The sequence below is a fragment of the Branchiostoma floridae genome, chromosome 5 (assembly GCF_000003815.2).
Source record: "Branchiostoma floridae strain S238N-H82 chromosome 5, Bfl_VNyyK, whole genome shotgun sequence".
Lineage (NCBI taxonomy): Eukaryota > Metazoa > Chordata > Leptocardii > Amphioxiformes > Branchiostomatidae > Branchiostoma > Branchiostoma floridae.
In genome coordinates this window covers 18,254,674-18,276,456 of record NC_049983.1, presented here as the reverse complement: position 1 = coordinate 18,276,456, position 21,783 = coordinate 18,254,674, and the positions used below count along the sequence as shown (strand labels likewise).

At 41.8% G+C, this 21,783-nt stretch overlaps 2 protein-coding genes across 8 annotated transcripts in view; one reads left to right on the top strand and one right to left on the bottom strand.

Moving 5' to 3' along the window:
- Positions 1-14,733, bottom strand: part of LOC118415648 (synapsin-3-like) — a 66,727-nt gene extending 51,994 nt beyond the window's left edge. For 6 of the 7 annotated variants that reach the window (XM_035820369.1, XM_035820365.1, XM_035820371.1 and 3 more), the window contains exon 1: positions 14,594-14,733. The gene's annotated coding sequence lies outside the window, so the exon portion shown is untranslated. Of the gene's footprint in view, positions 1-14,589 lie in introns of all 7 variants that reach the window. The other variant, XM_035820366.1, reaches the window with a different exon arrangement.
- Positions 14,734-17,555: 2,822 nt separating this feature from the next.
- The window catches only part of LOC118416614 (nudix hydrolase 24, chloroplastic-like), a 15,541-nt gene continuing 11,313 nt past the window's right edge, over positions 17,556-21,783 (top strand). Inside the window, exons 1-6 of the mRNA XM_035821766.1 lie at positions 17,556-17,654; positions 18,637-18,758; positions 18,966-19,082; positions 19,402-19,465; positions 19,782-19,912; positions 20,405-20,523. Of these exons, the coding sequence (XP_035677659.1) occupies positions 17,585-17,654; positions 18,637-18,758; positions 18,966-19,082; positions 19,402-19,465; positions 19,782-19,912; positions 20,405-20,523 (623 nt within the window). The 5' untranslated portion in view covers positions 17,556-17,584. The remainder of the gene's footprint in view (positions 17,655-18,636; positions 18,759-18,965; positions 19,083-19,401; positions 19,466-19,781; positions 19,913-20,404; positions 20,524-21,783) is intronic.

The window sequence follows — 21,783 nt, the reverse complement described above, 5'->3', positions numbered from 1 at the left end:
CTCTGATCCCTCTCATGGTGGAATGACCCAAGTTGTAAATGAGAGGGATCAGAGAACTGACCGAATAGTTTTTGGTAAGAGCTTTAATTTCGGTTCGCAAATAATAACATATGAAATCTTGTAGTGTCAAAAATTTTCATTCGTTTCATTGGAATTTAGACGCAGACATATTTCAATTGAACTTCTTGAAACAACGTAGATAGGATACATATGTATAGGTGGTCTTTCAGTCGAATGCTCAGTTGGCGGGATATCCTTTTATGCAAGAAATCAAGCTTTCGACTCAACCCTACAGACCAGGTATACACCCATCTCACAATTAGGAACGCTAGTCGTAAAGAAGACATGCATGTGGAACAGAAACGCTTAATTGATTATGTAGGCGGATAAACTGACGTCATAGAGAGGTATATCGGCTGGAGAGACGGGCCATGAAATGTTAGAGGCCCCGCGAGGGCGATGCTGCTTTCCTCCGGGTAGGCCAGTACTACACAAGGGACAAGTTACGCATACATACGTACGTTTCCTGTCATTACAAAGATAGAGTGTAGTCGCTAAAACCTTACGTCTACAAGGGCTAACGGTGCATTTTATCACCTTAGGCACCTTAGCTAGGAAAAGTACAACTATGTCTGCATCAACACTTTTCAGCTATAACCCGTCTATTCTGCAAATACAGTTGGTTCTAAAGTGTATTCTTACGCTTTCACAGTACTTTATCGTTTTTATCAAGTTGATGAATGGCACGAAAATTGCACAATTCTTTTAGGTAGGTCATAATAGGATTCACATTTCACAGAATTGCCGTTAGACGTCAGTTGTTGCAGGTTCGAACTGCTATCTATGTTTTATATTTTATAGGCCGACTATAAAAAATGAGATACATTTGAGATAGGCCGTATACCGCATGCAATTAAGATGATATCTAGTACATGACAAACACATATGGTTGTCTGAACGATTCGTAAAATATCTACACCATGAATCATAACGTAGGGTTGGATGAAGGTCATGGTGGATGTAAAAAAATCCGCGTTTATGCATGTTTATGTCTCTTGTTTATGATTTTATGACTGATGCAACTGATAGCAGGAAGAACCTTGGAAGTGTTGATAGGCCTTACTCTGATGATTCTACGCTTGGATGCCTTCAATTCACCCCTGTGAATTTCTAGGTAACACCGTGATCAGAATCTCGTCATGCGAATGAGAGTTTGATAAGTAACAAATGTCCAGGCGGGAAAACGATGATGGGAGGTCACGGATAGAAAGTTCAACGAGTATTTGTTGCGGGTAATATTCCACAAAAATCACGCAGACATAACCTGCAATAATGATTTTCAAGAGACAAATACAGTGTCCATCTTCAAATTTTGATTGCTGATGTAATCAATATCCAGGAAAGCGGGCAAACGTAAACATCGTAGTGTATATGATAAAAAATTATTTGAAATGGTGTGGTAAATGTATATACGAGCAGTATTCTGCAAATTAAAAAAAAAGTATAATTTCATGAGTCATTCAGGCAAAGAGGTAATTAGCCTTTTACACGATCAGTTTTACGTTTATTAAGACTGTGTACCTCAGGATCAGATGACTGTATGGTGTTTGACCGATTCCTGCAGCGGCATTTCCATATAGACAGGAGGAGTGGGCCTCTCACCATTTAATGGCCATTCCATCAAAGCTAAGTGTCATTTGTGGGCAGGAAAGCGGCCGGGGTGAGACCGTGCCCCAGGTGTTCAGGACAGGGGGAGGCGATCTGTACCCCCATTACTTCAACACGGTCGATCATGACGGATCGATAACTGACCTTTGACACAGGACCCCCTAGGTCATACTAGGAATGCATCTGAACATTACAATCCATAAGTTGGGGGTTATGATAGTCGACATTGGTGCCCTATTTACTGCTATTCCGACTACAGGTTGCGGGACGTCATATTAGCCAAATATTAGCTGGTTTTACGAGGTGGTTGAACTCGACATCAGTTGGAGTAGGAATAAGACATTGATCGCGTTCCCCTTTCGCCCTCACCCTTACAATTAGAAGTACAACTTTACCACTAGGTCGTTCTTTGTCTTTTGATGAAGCGCCCATGGATCTGCCTCGTAACAAGTGATGTTCTTTAGTTGCCATTGCGGCGTTGAAGGTCATACAAAACACAGAGAAGCGACTGTATATAGTGTACAATGAATGTCAGAGCTAGAAGCGACTGTATATAGTATATAATGAACGCCGGAGCGAACTACTTTCCGGATGGTACCCAGGCTAGGTAAAGCCAAATTTGTTGCAACATGTATTTAGAATTCGTCCGAAAATGCATATTTAGGCATAAAAATGCATATGAGTCACTTTGTATTTCCAGCATACTGGATAATGCTGAGAATACCGATCGCAGGAAACCTCGTAATCACCCCACATGCATCTTGAGCTGACAGGGTTGTGGGTTCCAGCCGAGAGGCCTGGTCAATTACAGCGGCCATCATGTCCGTCTGACCGTCTGACCACGCCATTAGCAGCCATTGTCGATCCGCAACTGAACCCCTCAAGTCTGCATTCTAAAACGCCTTCACACAGAATGACCGGTGATCACTCCAGACGTGTGTTGTGGCTTCTTTAATCACCCGTGGCGTGGAGGAGGACACAAAGTGTGCTTTATGTTCAGCTTAATTCCTTCTGCCACTAACGGACACAGCGTGGTTTACTAAATAGGTAATGAAAATTCGGGGCCGCCTGGTGACTCAGAAATATGGTACCGGTGCCTCATCTGGAGACCACTGCCACACCCTAACTGTAACGTTACTGGTATGTAGGGTAGAGCCAAGTGGTCAGTGCGTTTGGCACATAAAGGTTTTAAATTTTATGTATTTGTGTATGTTTTCATTGCAGAAGTTGGACATAGACTCGACAAAATGGCACAAGAAATGAAAATGGTACACCACAATAACTGTACATGTTGGGTGCTATATTTTACGTCGACACAACATGGGAATACGAAACGGTACCCCCCACCCCCCATGTTGATGTCACCTGTATGAGGTATGATTACAATGAATATCGATGATTACACGTTATTGATATTGTGACAAAACATGTATTATTGTTTTCAGTATAATATACTCAAACACCTTTGACAACAAGTGGGCGGAGGAATACTTTTCAGATTATTAGTACGAATACAATTGATTTTGTGGATCTATTATCGAACAAAAATCTACCAATCCTACTAACTGCTCTCCTCCCGCTCTCTAAGCTGTCTATTTGCCCTCATTATGACTTCTGATACCCCATCTCCTTCTGAATGATTGCTTGTGCAAAATAAAGCGAGCAAATATCACCGAGACACGTCACGTTATCATGTCTCATACCCCATGGGACCTGGAGGATGTTCCAACGACCACAGATGCAGAAGAATATGAATAGAGATGAGAGGACAAGAGTCAAAATTTCAACAGTCGTCGAAAACCTTGACAATCTTCTCTATCAATATAAAATGTTTGGAATCACGTGACTATGAAGTCATTGCCCGCCATGTTGGATGGTTATACCGAGAAGTTGCCTATCAAATTTGAATAAATGCAGACACATGCCATTTTATTCCAGGACCCCACACATCACATGTGCATGTGCTTCCCGGTCCCCTTCCTACGCATGGTACTCATACATCCGCTGGCTTCGAGCCAAGAAGAAAAGCATGTCGTGCCCGTTTTCCGGCAACCAGTGATACTTTTGCTTCGAGCTAGAGTTCAAGGCTATTTCTCCTTTCTCTTACCGAGACTCGTCTCAGCATACATCACAGAAGCATGTCCCCAGGCGATCCTATCAAAGCGTGTGATTTGTGTAAGCTGTCTACTTACACCATATCTCCATCGGGTTGTTCACTCGGAGGACAACCTATTAAATAGCCATATACAGAGTTATTTATGTATGATTTTGACCACCGCAAAAAGCGTACAAATAAAAACAATGTTTTATCGACGGCCTACAACGCAACCTGTACAGAGAATGATAAAACAAGCACACCGGCACATTAGATGTGCCACGCAGTCAGCCTTACTGCACACAATGTTAATGGTTACAAGGGCCGAATTCTTCATCCAAAAGCCATTTTCTAGACTCAGTAGGTAATTTCTCGCCTGGTTAGTTCTTACTCTGGAGAACTGGGGTTCCATTCCTCACATTCACCAGCATTTCCATCAGCAGTTCCATGTGATGCAGTGTTGAGATAGCGTTTTATTGGGTATTGTGACTCACGTGACTATAATGTTAATATTGTCCGCCATGTTAGATGGTTAAACCGGCAAGTTGTCGGTTGAATTTGAATTTGTGCATTTCGCAATAATGACAAAATACACATGCACATTTGTAGGTCTGACTCTCCCAGGTTTACCAACCAAAATGCCGTCTGTGACACCCAGCACAAGGCTGCACCGTTTAGCGTTGCACCGTCGAACTGCCAAACCTCTACCGCAAAGTGGAAACTCGGCAGACTGATCATTCAAGAGGCAACTAGTTGACCATGAACTTAAAGGAAGAAAAAAATGTAGGACGCGCTGATTGCGAGGTAAAGATATTTACGAGCAATACATGGACATTTTGCTGCACTCCCTTTCCTACACTTCTGATGATTGAAAATCTTGCAGGCTCGTTCGCTGAGAGTACTTATTCTACCGGTAAACCTGTTGTTAGCCATACTCAAACCGGACTTTACTGCTAGCTTTTTCGAACATACTCATCTTTGCAGGCAATGGCAGGAACTTTGTTATGCACGACAAGGTGGTAATCTACCAAAGGCATGTACTCGTCTGGGATGCAATCAGCAGTATGCATGTGTGTAAAGAGATAAGGCTTCAATGCCAGGGAAGTCATAGATCGAATGCTGCATGCTCAAAAATCAGTTTCAAAGCGACCAACTTTGGCAGCACATTGAAAGGACGTTTTGAAAACGGTAGCCACATGACATCGTATTGTATTAGAAGAATGGTATCAAATGGTGCCCTTTACAAGCTAAATTTCCACACGGACTGTGGTAAACTGTCTCGCATCTTTCTTACACAATGGCCAAACCTAAGGGATCGTGTTATATTAAGCTTACCTATTTGGCAGACTTAAACTTCATGTCTAGCCATGGATAAGATCATGAATTTAGTTCTTTTATACTCCAAAACGTGTTTTAGGAAGATGGGAAATATTACCCCAAATCAAAACGCTGTGCGAATTAGGAACAGTCTTACAAAGCTTTTAAGCCAAAGACAAGTTACTTAAAGTATTCGAAAAGTGCTGAAAGTTTTCCTGCGCCATGAATGGACTATAATACATGCGTTATGAATGATAGAAGACGCTGGTTTTGCAAATGGGCGCCTCGTGAGCTTATCCAAGGCCTTTGGGTGGCAATCTCACAGTGATTCCCACTAACACAGTCGCCGTATATTGAAACGGCGCCACGACGCGCCAGGTGTGCCGAGAGATAATGGCATTTCCCCGCCAGGACGAGCGGAGGAGTATGGCGGGGGCAGGGCCGAGTCTGAAGGCTTGTCTTTGACTCCGTAAGTTGAAGGACAGCTCCTCTCGGAGGGATGCTGTATGAGCGCTGGAGAGGCGTGGTGCTGCATATTTTCTTCAAACTGCGGGACTGTCTTGAAGCTTACTACTTTTGGAATTTCATATTTCATATTTATCAATTTGTTCAAACATTTGTTTTTCCCTACAACTATCATCGGGTCGTTACCTCCAAGTACAGTATGGGGTCCTCGAGCTCACTAGATATTAATACACTGTGTATACGTAGTAGACTGGTTTATTGTTATAACCTTTAACAACGCTTATAGCTAGATTTTAAAAGGCTACAGTAAGGAAGCAACTACTGCCACGCCGCGTTGCGATGATAGGTGGTTAACTTTATATCGGCTACAGAATTTAATTTGGTTTGTTCTGAAAAGAAGAATCATAGTTTTGCTTTTCAAAGTCCCATATCATTTATTTCCTCTTCGCAACAGAAAACATTCAGGCAGAGGAAAAGTATTGAAGTTGTTTTTGATGCCAAAGAAAGTATAGAAGTTTGGATTAGAAAGATAGGGATGGGAACTTCATTAATTAGCCCCGCCTGGAATACAGCATTCGGATCACCTGATGCTCTAATTTACCGCGAGTCTTCCGTGCAGAGGGAGACAATTTAAGTGGACCACAGCGGTTCTCTTTTTACTTCGGTGTACGCAGTTTTTTCAGAGTGTCTGCTTGTGTGTCCGTATTGATTTGAATACTATAGAGTGACAAGAGGAGAAAGGAAAATGTTGTAACAGCCGACCGACAGGACGTGGAGGCCTAGTTGAAGGTCAAAATATCGAATGCTCTCTATCTGGTTGGTTGGTTGTTTGGTTGTTGTTGTTGTTTACATCCGGGGTATTCGACGACTGGTGCCTACCAGGACGTCAGTAGATTGGATTACAAATTGATATCTAAATTAGCAGATTAAATTACTGGTTAATATGTATATCAATCTTTTGCAAAACACCTGTTTTTTGCCTACCACTGCGTCACCGTGACATCGCTCACATGCTAGGCAGGTCTGTGACACTGACAGGACGTTAGGTCAAAGGTCCCGAGCAGGTCCAGGTATAGGCTATCTCATTTCCTGTCTTCAATTTTCTGGTAGAAGCATGTCTGTTGCATTATGATAGCCTGTGTGAAAATTCATTTAGTAGACAGTATCAGCGAGAAATTCACAATGATGAATAAAAAGAAATTACACCCACAAACGCTTATAACGTTTCATGTAAAAATATGAAAGATCTTCAATTTCCTGTTTGAATATCATCAATAGCTATTCAGTCCCTCCTGACCGAACGGATCAAGGCCATAACTGCAGCATGGATGTTGAGGATTATTAGCGTTCCCAGAAGGCCACTCTATGACGTCACGTCTAGCCCAACGACATTCCCAACTGTACCGCAGAGACAATGACTTCCTATCTGTCATGTCTAATGATATCTGTGGGGATTCTGTGATATATCTGACGGACTGATCGGACAGCTACAGTAACATGAATATGTTAGTTGCGACTTTGATGCAAACGGTGGGCCGCCGGATGGGTTATGAAAAGGTAGCTTATACCGTAACTGACAATTGTCTTCAGGTAGCACCTGAAGTAGGTTGGGTCACATACTAGTTTCAAGAATACGTTTTGAGAGACACTAAAATGGTACAAACACAGTTGTCCATAGAATATAGAATAACATTATTCAAGTACATTAAAATGACAATCTCATTTTAAATCTCATTCTTCTGATCATTGTGTGATCCCAAGTCCATATATCATACTGTCCGTGTGTTACACTTTTTTCTTGGCCTCCATATAACAATTGTAACAGTGATCAAATTTCTCAGAGTCTGGAAGTTTGTCAAACACTTCTGCAGTTATCATATGTATCTTCAAGCACGAAGTTCGCTCCTCAAAACGATATATTTCCGCGAAGGGATATAACATATTCTCCAGTTGATTCACTATCATTGACTGAATCAAATTACAGAGACAGCAGTGTCTGATCTTGATATATACCCAGGTAAGTTATTTAGAGGAAGGAAAACCAATTCTGTGATAGGAAAGTTGTGAAATAAATCACTTGTCTCTACTTTATCTACAATGCACTCAAATTCGTCTACAGAAGCTTTTAAAGAGTGCATCAATGGCTGAAAAGTTCAAAGGCCAAAACTAGCCCAAAGTAACAGAAAATCCCGAGGCTCCCGCTCGCTTTTGTTTCATGGGTACTTAAGATGCAGATAAGACTCCTGGAAGACGCGACCAAATCCAGTTCAAGGACTGTACCGTGGATGTTATCCTACTTGCGTTATTAGATGTGTTGTTGCGAGGAGGCATCGTACATTATCGGCGACCTCAGTGACCTGCTCGGCTTATAGTCATCCTATCCGTGCCCCCCTCTCCAATCGGTGTAATTTCTTTCACTGCCACTGTACGTTCTTTTACATTAGACTCTTCCTCTGTATGGGCGTGTAATGTAATTTGTTACTTACTTTGTTACTCTCTATCCATGGTCGACTTTGGCGCTCAGAAGTACAAATCAATCCGTAATTTTTGTTTGACTATCGACCCCCCCCCTAAAAAATACAGGCGGAATGATACCTTGGTGCTGCCCAACACCCAATGCAACACAGGCCTCGGGCTTCGCCGCTTTGTAGTCAGTCGTTAAAATTGGTTTTATAGAGTCCGTTGTAAATTTCCACGCTCTATGCTTTTCCCCCTATCATTTAAGACGCGAAGGATGCCTTCAGATTTACGAGCTTTGTGTTTGCTTGCTTGCTTGAAATATGAGGCAACCTACTACTAAACTACTAGTTAAATTTCACGCTGCATAATCTACAATCGAATGATCTTCTGACATAGGTATGTTTTACATTATCATTCTAAACCCTACCGGTTCTACTATACTATCCATCTATCTACCCATCCATCTATACTATCCATCTATCTACCCATCCATCTATACGTCCATCCATCCATCCATCCATCCATCCATCCATCCATCCATCCATCCATCCATCCATCCATCCATCCATCCATCCATCCATCCATCCATCCATCCATCCATCCATCCATCCATCCATCCATCCATCCATCCATCCACCCATCCATCCTTCCATCCATCCATCCATCCATCCATCCATCCATAGATTTTCCCCTCTCGCCGCCCACCTGCCCTCCTATGCATCATGAGGACAAAATATCGGTTCCCGGTATGACGAAAAGTGAGACAGCCTCTCCAAAAGCACTTATCGACTTCTACCTGGGTTCCCGCCAATTCCAAGGTCAGGCCCCACACTCCAACCGTAATCAAGTGAGCACTCTGCCACATTCCTCGGACAGAACTGGCCCAGCATCTGCCGGGTAACGTCCGCAGAGACGTACATCGACCTTGCAGTATTAAAGTATGGAGATGGGGACTTACACAGAAAGGTAATCAAATTTCAAAACTCCAAAGGAAGGGCATGTAAGGATGTAGAGGAAGGTGAACGTTTTCAAAAGGGCCGCTGAGGTGGATTTGATATGTGAACAAACGGAACAAAAGGAAATTTGTACTATTTCACATGGTTGAAACATTCTAATGTATGAAGCGGAGAGGGCAAATTTTAGGCTCTGTTATATCCAACTTTCGTCAGTATCCAACTTTCGTAATATGCCGAATCCTGGATATCCAGGAATCGTCCTGAGCAGAAGGACGATTCCTGGATATCCAGAAATCGTCGCAAACAGGACGTTTCCTGGATAGACGACGGTGTTTATCCAGAACGTGTACGTGGGGGTGGAGCTTCCTGTTTTCGAGGGAGGAGACTATGCGGAGGGCGGGGGCATGTTGTTTTCGTCAGAAAGCCGCCATCTTTGTATCTCCCCGCAAGAAGATCGTGTAGTTTATTCTGTTGATCCTGGTGTTACAGAACTTAAACGAATGTTGATAATGATACTTTGATGTTTACATGTTACTTACGTATCAGGCCTAAAATGCTTTTTGCGTAATGAATTAACAAATGGCAGTCAAGATGGGATAAAGTTACTGTTGTTTTCCGTATAGCGACACATTCACGGTAACGTGTTAATAGCATCCAGATGGCGTCCCTTTGTCACACAAGGCTTGGTCCACATCCTGCATATCCAGGAAACGGCTTGAACAGGAAGACGAATCCTGGATATCCAGGAAACGGCTTGAACAGGAGGACGCTTCCTGGATATCCAGAAAACGGCTTGAACAGGCTCAGGACGAATCCTGGATATCCAGAAAACGGCTTGAACAGACTCAGGACGAATCCTGGATATCCAGAAAACGGCCTGAACAGGAGGACGATTCCTGGATATCCAGAAAACGGCCTGAACGCCTGACGAAAATAAGGAATTCTCCCGCCATTTTTGATTTGCGAGCAAGCGGTCACTGTGGGTCACGCACGCACCGCAATGGTATCCTGCACCGCGGGTGCCCCGTGATACTCTGAACGCATGTCTAAAGACAACCGTTGTCCACAACGATAGACAATAACAGTCGCACGACTATATTATGTGTTGTGTGTTTGAAGTTGTTTTCGTGTAGCGTCACATTCTATTTACGTGTTAGTAGCATTCAGATGACGTCCTATCATGGGGAGGGCAGCGGTCACTTCGAGGTTTTAATCTCCCGCAACTTGAGTCTGTCGAGGTCGACCCATATATGGAAACATGGGCGTGCATAATAATGTTTTCTGTACTGTCAATCACCATGATTGACGGCACCGGAAGTACGAATCCTGGATATCTAGTTTTCGTAAGGTTTTTTGACGATTCCTGGAGCCGCCGAAAAGTAGATGCGACAGGCTCTCTCTAGTGCGAAAAGTAATAAAGGCCTTGGAACGGTGAAGGAACGAATCTTGGGAAGGCTGCTTGCGCTCACATGATTATGACGTAAGTACTGCCCACCATGTTGGGTGGTTAAACCTGAACGTTGCCAGGTAAATTCTAATCGGTGTATGTAAGTACAGTCACCTGACCATGGCATCTTACCCCTACAAATGTTCTATAAGAAGACAAGAAGGGTCGCTTGTAGGAAAGTATTGCCCTAATAGCCCTTGAAATTTAGTTGCTCTTCTTCCTATGACAGTGTCTTCCAACATTTTCACGTTCAGTCTAGTTTATTGTTATCTATATGGTACCCTCAATTACACCATCAGTATATTTAGGCATTGCGTTTATTGTGTATTGAATGTTTGGCCTATTTTTAGGACATCCATTGGTTTGTTGATCGATCTAATTTCTATTCATGAGCATGATCAAGTCACTTAGCGTTTGAAGTAGCAGTGCCATTCAACAGAACATTTGATGCAACCAGTATCCAATACGTTATATGATAACCACGATTTTGCATGATACATGAGTTCGAGACGTTACAACTAACACTTTTCATGTTCATATCAAAATGTTCAAGATGTATGTAGTATTTATGCAAGCATCTTAACTAGATTATCTTAAAATCTATAAGTTCACCTAATAGGATTATAGGTTAAGCATGTTAAGCAGATGTGTCGTGTCGAAAGGAGAAGGATCCGTCGCTTCAGTGAGGATAAAATTCGAAGTGATTCACGCACCTTTTACATTCCCAGAACCCAGACATTTACAATTCCGCATCTCAAGATAATCCCTACACCTGTCTCTGTCATTCATCACTAATGTCCTGACGGATTAATGTATACGACTGAGGACTGGATTGTTATTCGCGTGATTCGTCATATTTACACTACAAACCCAGGGGTTTATATCTACAGGGAGTTGATGACACATCAATCGGGTCAAACGAGGCGATAACAACGGTATGAGTCATTTCTGATAGCGGCACGAAGCGAGGGTAAAGAAAACTATCTGTCTACGATAGATTGATTCTAAGATAGATAGACACATAGATCTACTGTTACTCTAGCTACGTAGATAGATAGATAGATCCATAGATAGGAACATATACCCCTAGATAGATCCATAAATAAAAAATAGATATTCATATTTACGGGTTTATGTTACCCATGCGATATGTTTGAACTTCACAGAGCCCAGGGGCGTACGTCGTTATGAAACAATGCTGAGTTGCATGCTGTTTTCATGAATAGCCTGTAGGGAGGGACTGCAGGGGCGCTAAGCACGCCCGAAAGTCGTTTGTTCGTGGATATAAGGATCAAGCCGTGCTGTATTTGCAAATCTTATCCACATAGGGATTAGTCAATGCAATATTCGTCTCCACAAAGAGGTAATAATTTCCCGGGTAGCTTAAAAGTTTAGCAACTTCGATAGTTGAAGGTTCATCTGTGTTGGAAGAAGTCATTATTGAATAGTTAAACTGTAATATCCAATATGTAATATCCAATTTTCATAGTTGGAGTGTTTTCAAAATCGTTTGCTTGTGAATGGAGTTAGGTCTAAGAAAGCAGTGGGCTTTTCAGCATAAAGTTTTATGGGAGAGGGAGGAACCTTGATTTTATTCGTAGCTTTTTGACGACCCCATAAACGTCACTACGGACCCCATGCTTTATGTGCAACATACGTCCAACCAAACCTAGACCACGTAAATTGCTGTCATAACAGCAGATACGGGAAGTTCATTTTAACATATCTTGAGGCAAAGCAGCTCAACGCTTAGGTGATCACACAAGGGCAGTGCAATCCTGATACGAGCTCAAACTTTGCATGCATGCAGCCGGCCAACCCAACACGTACAAGTACTCTGCATGATGAAAGCACACTTAAAAGTCTTGTTACTGTCAGATTAATGGGAATGTGATCAAGAGGTTGACGTGTGTGTTTTCATTTCAATTTTGATATGGCTTTCATCTTGAGAATGGCCGAGGGGCTTTTGAAATTCCTGCAACATGACATAGCACTCTGCATGCAATTAATCATCATCGCATTTTCATATGTTCTGTATGAAGCCCGCGAAATGATGAAATTACCTTAGATTTCCAGAAGAGTTTGCTTGAGACATGCACAATCAAGCTGATCTCAGAAAAAAAAATGTTTAAGAGCAAAAGAAAAAAATGTAATAAAAAAAGTTGTAATCAAAAAGATAATCTGGATAACAGCCAATCAATTCAAATGTCATCAATGCAACAAAATGATTCAACGCAATGTACTGTCCTAATCAGACTGGTAATCATGCCTTTACGTGACTTTTTGCTAAAGGGTAAATATGTAATCTGCAGAAGGCATTGGATAGACAAAAGGATATCTTCCCTCATCAAGCGCGCCTAAAGGCGTCTTTTGTCTAGAGACATAAATGGTATTGATCTAAATTTTCTATTTTATCTTTTAATTTTCCCGTGGTGCCCCTGTCCCTGAGGGGAAACTATTACGCCTTGTAGAGCTAGCCGCGGGCCGGAAAAGCCACTTTCTACTTTCCGAAATGTAATCTCTGCCCTGTGATTCCGCAGTGGTGGAGATGGGGGCATGTCAGGACATTGCCTCGCATTCCTGCAGACGTAAGCCTGCAGAAGTGATGTTGAACTTGAGGGATTTGTACAACCCTATAGGTTCAATTAGCCTCGGCGACAAGGTAACAGTGTCCTCGAGTGATAAAACCATTCTGTCCCCCGAGGTAAGGAAGCAGGCATTTTTTATTCTTTCTGTTCGGTATAAAATACGTGCGCCCCCGCCCTGGAACCAGAGGGATGGAGCCATCTGCTGCCGCGGAGCTCAGGACCACATTACACCCATTTCACAACTCGGTAAGCACGGCATTTGCTTTTAAGGTCTTCCCTCAATTATATGCCAGCATCCCATTTGTCAACAGGAGATTCGGATATCCATGGCTCGTCTCCAAGATCAGAGCTCGCTCACTGCGGCGGGATGTTCATCAAATTTCTTCTTATAATTAAGGAAGCCGCCGGGAAGAGTGTGAGTTGCGCTAACGCAAGTAGGCTTAACACAAATCATAGAAGTCGACAGGCATTTTGTCAAATACGCTTCAAACTATCTCAAAAGTCATTAGCGTTTGACAAGTGTAGGGAAAGAAGACAGGCTTTGGTGGAAAGTGACAATTACTAAGAGACTAGCTGACTAATACTTCAGTTCTTACTGCTTGATATGAGATGTAGAAGTGACAGTTATACAAGAATAATGGATAACAAGTTGCCTACAAACTAAGTATAGAAGTTCCATTCTTATATTTCTGAGTTTTTTTTTCCTGAGATCATCTCCCATGAGCCCATAGTATCATCACGAACATATTCCAATAAAACAAATTACTCCGGCCTCTAAGAGAGGTGTGTCCCTACATCCATCAAACCATTTTCCGCGCGTTTCCGCTATTCCAATCTCCGTAGTGGAAATTAATCCACTCTAGGTGAAACGCGACCCATTTCAATGCCTTCCCTTGCCCTAAAAAATTCATAGAATACAAGTTTATCCTTGATTTTGTGACTTTGAAAGGAATTGTCATTTCTAGCCAGGAATTCAGACAGAAACTTCGTTATTTTTGTCCTATATGACCTTATTTACATTCCGTTGCACGCAGAGCGGAGCACCCACCTATCATTAACAAGATTCACCATGCTGAGACGAGGTGACCCTGAGTACGTACGCGCAATGACAAACGGAATCTCAAGAGCATTTGCAGAATTCCATATAAATGCCTACTGCAGCAGCATACACAACAGAAATTCTGATTAGAATGGCTTCCGCAATCTTGTATTCTGGGAGTCTACTAGCGTGCCCCATATCACCCGGTTATATGGGACGCATATTCAATAAATAATGAAAAGACCCTCACATAGGCCACAGGCGTATACAGAGCCCCTGAGGAAAGCACCTCCCGTCCCTACTAATTTGTAAACCTTACGAGTTTTCAACCATCGTTGCTTGCTACGATCTTCCCGCATGGTTGCTGGAATATTCACTCTTGCGTTGGGTTCTCTAACGGCCAACTGCACCGACTCACGATTTAAACACGGGCGGGACAGGTGAAGCGTTCCGCGGGGTCCCGCCCCTCCCCCCAACCGGGGCATTCCCTCCCTCAGGCTAAACGCAAACAACACCTGCCTACTCCCGAGGAAGAATCATACAGACAAACGTACTCACAGTTTTGATGGATCCTGGAGAAGAGACGGTGATAAAAATTTCCTCGGCGGTTCCTTTTCCAAGGGCGGCGGTCAGATGCCTCACAGACGCGGGAAGGGGACGGCGAATCCGGCTAGTGCGCATGTGCGCGGAATGAATATTTCATTTTCCTTTCACGACCCATCTGGTCGGGATACATCCTCTCATTGTCCTCCCGCGGATCGATAGAATTCCCTTTCAAATCTACCGGGAATGCCGGAATTTCAATATTTCTCCCGATTTTCATTTCCTGTTGTAAATTTTCTTAATTCTTTTCCTTTCTTGGAAGTGAACGGCATAAACTAGAGCGCGTATCAATCTTACCATTTATTTGATCAGTTGTTAAGAATATATTTGCTCCGATATGTTCGATAATGGCGGTGCAGTTTCTTTCCCTTCCTTTCTGACCAGGTGGGCATCGGGGCAGAAATTAGATGTGTAAATGAAAGACATTACGTCGGCCTCGCACGGTCGATAGGACGTAAGCTGTACCTAATCAATAATTCATTGCTGTGGCGGAATTTGGGCACGATGTTTGAAAGACCAGCTCCTAACATTACAACCTTGTCTATTTAGATAAAAGTCTACACAAAAATCATGAGGTAATGGAACGGTAGCCATGTACACGAAATTCCTACGTCAAGATGAAAGGATTACTTATATTTTAGTCGCCATTCGGTCATTCGTAGTAGCCTCCTAGCAGGATGCTTCTGTTGAATGCGTTTTCCGTTTATGTCAGATCGATTTGCTATTTGATCTTGCCCTATTTACAGACGCTATACCTGTAAGCGGTGGTTTTAGGCAGATTTGACGTATGAATGTTTTTAATGCAAACACGCTATCTATAGTTTACACCTGGCGGGTATCAAATGTAGGTCTGTAATTACCGTGAAGGTCAAAGTGACGTTTTTGAATATGGATTTGCCGAATAAGAGCTAATTTGCATCACCCCCCCACATGTATCTCCAACTGATAGGTAAATGCCAATACAATCAGTCACAATATGACATTCTATGCTCATAATGTTACACTAGCATCACGTGGCCACATGTGTCTATTTTAATTCTCTCCGTTTTTAGTAGCGGTCTAGATGACACCGAAATCATCATGCAAACAGAATATGAAATGAGAAAATCAACATACCATCAACCCATCAATCAAAAACAGTTATGAATAGACAAATTTTACTTGCTGTCCATAGTCATTGGCAGTGGCCGTATGTAAATTATGGGTCAAAAGACGCTAATAAGGCAGTTTGACACGACAGTGACAACACGTTGTCGTCATGTATCGTTAGTACTTAAGGGTGTGGATAAAATGTATACTTTGTAGTAATAGGTCGAGAAACGATCCTTGAGGAACACGACTGATTCCAGTCTATGGAGCAGTATCCCATACTGTAATATATGTATCTTGTTTCTACGGGAACCAAATGACAAATATTTACATGTTCCACCCAAACAACGCTAATTACTCGGGGCAGATGAGGCCTGCATAGTAAATACCAATTAATACATCTATGAATATGCGCAATATCAATGATGCTCCTAATTAAAACCGATCTGTTGTGGAAACACTTCAAGTGAAGACTCCAGGCAATAAGAGCTTGAAACTGTTGAGGCTTTGTTGCTTGCCTCAGTGTTTTTTTTAAGAAGGAAAGGGGAAGGAAGAAAAAAAATAAAAAAAGATAAAGAGAGAGGATATGGACATATCATCATGGGACAGTGATTATCAATTGAAATATTCTATGACATAATTGATACGTCACTCTCACTCCTCTACCAGATGAAATGAACTTAAGCCAAACTGATATAATCAAATGGATAAAATCATCTGGGCACTGAAAAGCTAATGCGAGCTAGCGTGCGAAGGAAAAATTGGGGGAAAAAATACATGTAGTATAAACTAATGACTGAGTATGCAAAAATATGACATACCAAACAATATATTCTTGATTTTAGTTCTTTTCATTGGTGTAAGCTTTCCGAGTTTTTTTTAAAAATCCAGAGCATATATTTCCTCATTTTGCAGCTAATTCAGCATAGTCACAAACTCTTTTTGAAACGGACGAAATTTGTCATGCACATGTGTCATCCATATAATCAAGTCACTTTGACCTGACAACAAATAAAAACTCTCCCAATAGTGATCCATATGTCTAGTTTTCAACGATACTTTTCCGATGGAGAGGACTTTCACCACAAATTAGACGAGAGAAACAAACAACTCATCATTGGCACATTGATTGGCACCACGAAGCCCATTATCTGACACCCGGATGTAAATGATACGTTATGAGAAAGCTCTTCTGATCCCTCCTAATCCGGCCATGTAAACACTATGTGTTCAATTAGGTCTGTCAGAGGAGATTCTGAGTGATCCGTGAATGATTATTGACATCGGCGTCCCGGGTATTAAATCAATATGTCAGATGAAGGCTTTCGAAGCAGGAATTTCCATTAGGGATAGCAGTAAGTTAGATAGATTTACCACAATTTGATGACCACAATGACCGCTATCGTACTTGAAACCGCAACGCAAAATGTTCGGTCATGAAAAGAGTAGCAAGTTATTGTTCGTCCGAAGAGCATTTTGTCCGTCACGTATCAAGAAAAGTACGTTAGGCGAAATAATCTTTACGCAGTCAGATTTCAACGCCGATAACATGTCAACGTCAATTCTTATACATTGCCGGAAAGTGTTTTTTCACCGTTCTCGCAGGCAAAACTTTAGGCAGTTCCTGTCCTTGGTGCTGACCTGTCATCAAGCACATGTTAATGAATATCTTTCCTTCTCGCGATACTAATGCACATTTCACATATAAATAACGTTACTATGCATGAAAAATGTTAGAAAATAATCAAAGCAACGACATAAAATCTTTTTACACCATATAATCATATGTTGTGCCGAAACGGGCGGAGTTTTCATGGTGCGAATCTGCGGTTCTGCATATGTAGCTACTTATTCAAGATGGCCGCCTCCTGGTCGGAACTAATGCTTTCCAAACTTGTCGGACGTTGTAACAACTTTTTCCAACCTGGTAAGTGATGTCTTACTTTACCTATGCTTAGAATACATTGCCAATGTTCTTATAAGCTTGGTATTATCGTTTAGTTAGGCACATTCATTTCAAAGTAGAGTTTCAGCGTCCTTTGCAAAAGGGGCCGCGGGGAGGGGGGCAACGCTGCTCTAGTTCATGAGCGTGACATAGCACACGAATTCCAGGACATACTAGTAAACTGTGTAACCAAGTCATTTAAAAGAGAGTGGTTAAAACGACCATATATCAGCTAGCAACATCACCATCGACAAACACAAGTGAATCGTTAGTTAAAACGTGTTCCGTACTAATACTACTATACAGTAAATTACGCAGAACTGGAGAGCCGGGACTCGGGTCGGGCTGAGACTAGTATGCAACAACTTAGGTGACGCTGCTGACCTGTCCATGGTTTCTTACCTGTCTATACCTGCAGTACACCTGACAAGCTTTCTCACCTGTCTGTACCTGTTGTGTACCTAACAGTTTTCTCACCTGACTGTAGCCATTGTGAACCTTACAGGTTTATCACCTGTCCATACTTGTGGTGCACCTGACAGGGTTTGCACCTGTCCATACTTGTGGTGCACCTGACAGGGTTTGCACCTGTCCATACTTGTGGTGCACCTGGCAGGGTTTGCACCTGTCCATACTTGTGGTGCACCTGACAGGGTTTGCACCTGTCCATACTTGTGGTGCACCTGACAGGGTTTGCACCTGTCCATACTTGTGGTGCACCTGGCAGGGTTTGCACCTGTCCATACTTGTGGTGCACCTGACAGGGTTTGCACCTGTCCATACTTGTGGTGCACCTGACAGGGTTTGCACCTGTCCAATTTTGTGGTTCACCTGATAAGTCTTGTGCCTTACTCATGGTGCACATGACAGGTTTTTGCACCTGTCTAAGTTTGTGGTGCACCTTGTCTACCCATCTTTATGAGCCAGGTTTCTCACCTGTCTGTACCCATTCTGCACCTGCCAGGTTCCTCACGTGCCATGTGTAAACCCTTTCTGGTGGATGGTCAGCAGGTGGGCTGGGTGTGGCCAGGTGTTGAGAAACATATCCAGAGGTTTCCTGATGTCTTCATGGTGGAGGAGAAACAGGTAAGGATCACATTAAACTCTGTTAAAGGAATAAAAGGATAGCTTGTAGACTTGACAGTGTTATCCAAATTGATTTCAGAAATTTTTGTTCAGACAAGCAAATGTGTCATGCTGACACTACAGAAAAACTTTTAGAATTCCTTAACATAAATATAACTCATGGTTTATTATATCATAAACTGCATTTGATGTTATTTGTGAATGTAGGTGTCGTTGTGTCCCAGCCTGCAGACTTATGAAGAGAGAACAGCCAGAGTACAGGAGGTCATGCTGAGGCTGAGGGAGGAGGGGGACTTCATCGCTCTGAAGGGTTGGAGAGACGAGGTAAGGGCACAAACAAACAAACAAACAAACAAACAAAAATTATCTACTTCTGGGTGCTTCAGTGTAAAAAGTCTGTTGTACTTGATCAATTTAAAATGGTATTTTTAAAATATTATAATTCTCCATAGTCAATAGTGGCAACTGATATATCCATCGGATAATGCATTCGGGTAAATCAGGCATAGAAAAAAAAAGGTTTAGTTGCTTATCAGTTACAAGTGTATATGTGCTGAAGTGCAATACAAAAGTGATCACTATATCATTTGAAAAGCCTTAAGTTTGTATACTGCATTGTTTTGTCTTTTTTTCTACTCTATAGATGTATGACGTTTTTCACCAGAGAAGCAGTCCCCCAGTGTTCAGGATGGAGAGAACAGCCACCGGTGAGTCACTGGTACATACATGTGATCACTCCTGGAATAGTCTCAAGCAGAGTATTAAAAATTATAAGATATCATTGATTTTGAAATGCTGATATTTATTGTCATTAGATAACACTCTTGTATAACTAAAGATATTGAGATTTCTTATGACGATATGCACAATTATATACATGTAGCTTATAACAACTAAAAGGAAATGCTATGTGTATATAGGAACCATTTAGGAACCATGAAACACTAATCAAATGTTACAAATCCCAGAACCAACAGATTAGATTGAGGTTGCTTTGATAACATTGCTACCTACTCTCTACAGCTCTCCTGGGAGTGAAACAGTACGGTGTCCATGTGAATGGTTATGTGGAACATCCTCAGAAAGGTCCATTGATGTGGATAGGGAGGAGGGCAAAGAACAAGTCGACATACCCCAACAAACTGGATCAAGTGGTAAGGCCAAGAACTGAATCCAGGACTTTTGTCTCAAGTCTCTGTCACATACATGTATTTTTTTTTTCAATCATTCTTTATTACTTTTTGCAAAACAAACAACAAAAAGAAAGCATGGCAGCTACAAATACGTTAACAAAGCACATGTAAAAACCATGTATAGTGAATGACAGGATTACAACAATTTACAGCAAACTGACATAATTTTGACAGTCATAGATGTGTGATAAAAAATTCAGTAGTCCGTTGAAGAAAATTATCATTCTGTAATTTGCCAATTGTAAATTCTGTCTTTGCCTTCTTCTCCACTGTGAGGTTCAGTAGTCTCTGAGCTGCCTAAGCCTGTCACTCACCTGCCACTCTCTGCCCAGTACTTGCAAACTTCTGACTCCCTCCCATGTGTACAACAGTATCTCTAAGTCCTGCATAACTGTAGTTGCCTTGCTGAAAGTTGACAAATTGATTGCACAACTGATACTGTTTTGTCCTCAGACTGCAGGTGGTTTCACCGCGGGGCTGACAGTGCAGGAGGTGTTGGTGAAGGAGTGTGCAGAGGAGGCCAACATCCCTCAGGACATCGCTCTGACAGCCCAGCCTGCTGGGGCTATCAGGTCAGTACTACGGTGACAGAGGTTTTACTTAGTACTTGATGACAAGTTTGATTTCAACATGTATGGCATTGCAGCAGTGAATTGGCTGAATTGTGCTGTCATTTACATACTTGACAATCAGCTGTATCAAAATTTAGTCACAATGTCCAAAAATTTAAAAACATGTTTTTATACATTTGCTTTGCAAGCATTTCTGTGCAAGAATATTGTAGGGTATTTGTCTTTCTAAATATAAAGTCTTTTAATACTTATGAAATGTTAAGTTAATTTTTACACAATCAGCTAACAAGAGGATTAAGTTTTACCAAGGAGTTCTTGAATATGACCTCTCTGGGTTTAATTACTTTGTGATTTAAGAATTTAACAATTGATATGGAACTTGGATGAAGGTTAGACACCCAGGTATAAAGATACCCCAAATAGCAGTTACTCAACCAATTGGATATGATTCTGGAAATGGTCAAATGTTTCAGATAGCTTCCACTATCCACTGAGCAGAAAGGAGATCTTGTTGAAGAGCTAGGAGGTGGTGATAAATTTTAGATTATGTCCAATAGGGAGCAAAATTAAGACAAAGTCAATACAAGTAACTGGAAATTTGTATGGAAATACTATCTTGCAATGCTGCCCATAAACTAGATTTTTTACCAGATTTATGTACAAACTAACCTAATCACGATGTTACTGCTTCATTAGTGACAGGGTAACTGCCATGTTACTGGAGACTCATAAAGTTGATTACAAGCTTTTATGATGGTTTAGCATGCCTCAGTAATTAGATGTGATGAGAAATGTGAATGGTTGCTGGTGCATTATGGTTAAACCCTGTTGGGTGCTTCATTTTCTCCACTCTTTCAGGCCATTTCTTTTACTTAGATCATCCTAGAAGGTCAGGCCTAGGCATTTGACTTATAGGCACAGTGTGACAGTCCATATATTGAGGCATTAACTTTCACCTTGAGTACAAGGCAATGGCAAATCATGTGCACTTATGCTGATGTTTTGAGAGGAGGCACTGCACACTCACCCATAACCATTTGTTGTGATTGGTCCCTTGTTGTGATACCTACAAAAATGACCATCTTCACCTCATATGATTTTATCCCAAAAGATTTGTAGATGAAACTTTAGTAATTTTGCGCTACTGTCTTGTACATTTGCTGAAGACAAAACATTTAAAACCTCAATGCAGCTAGGGTATGCCAGGTTTTATAGATAAATGAAATAAAACAAGTACATGCTTGTATGATATGAAGCTGT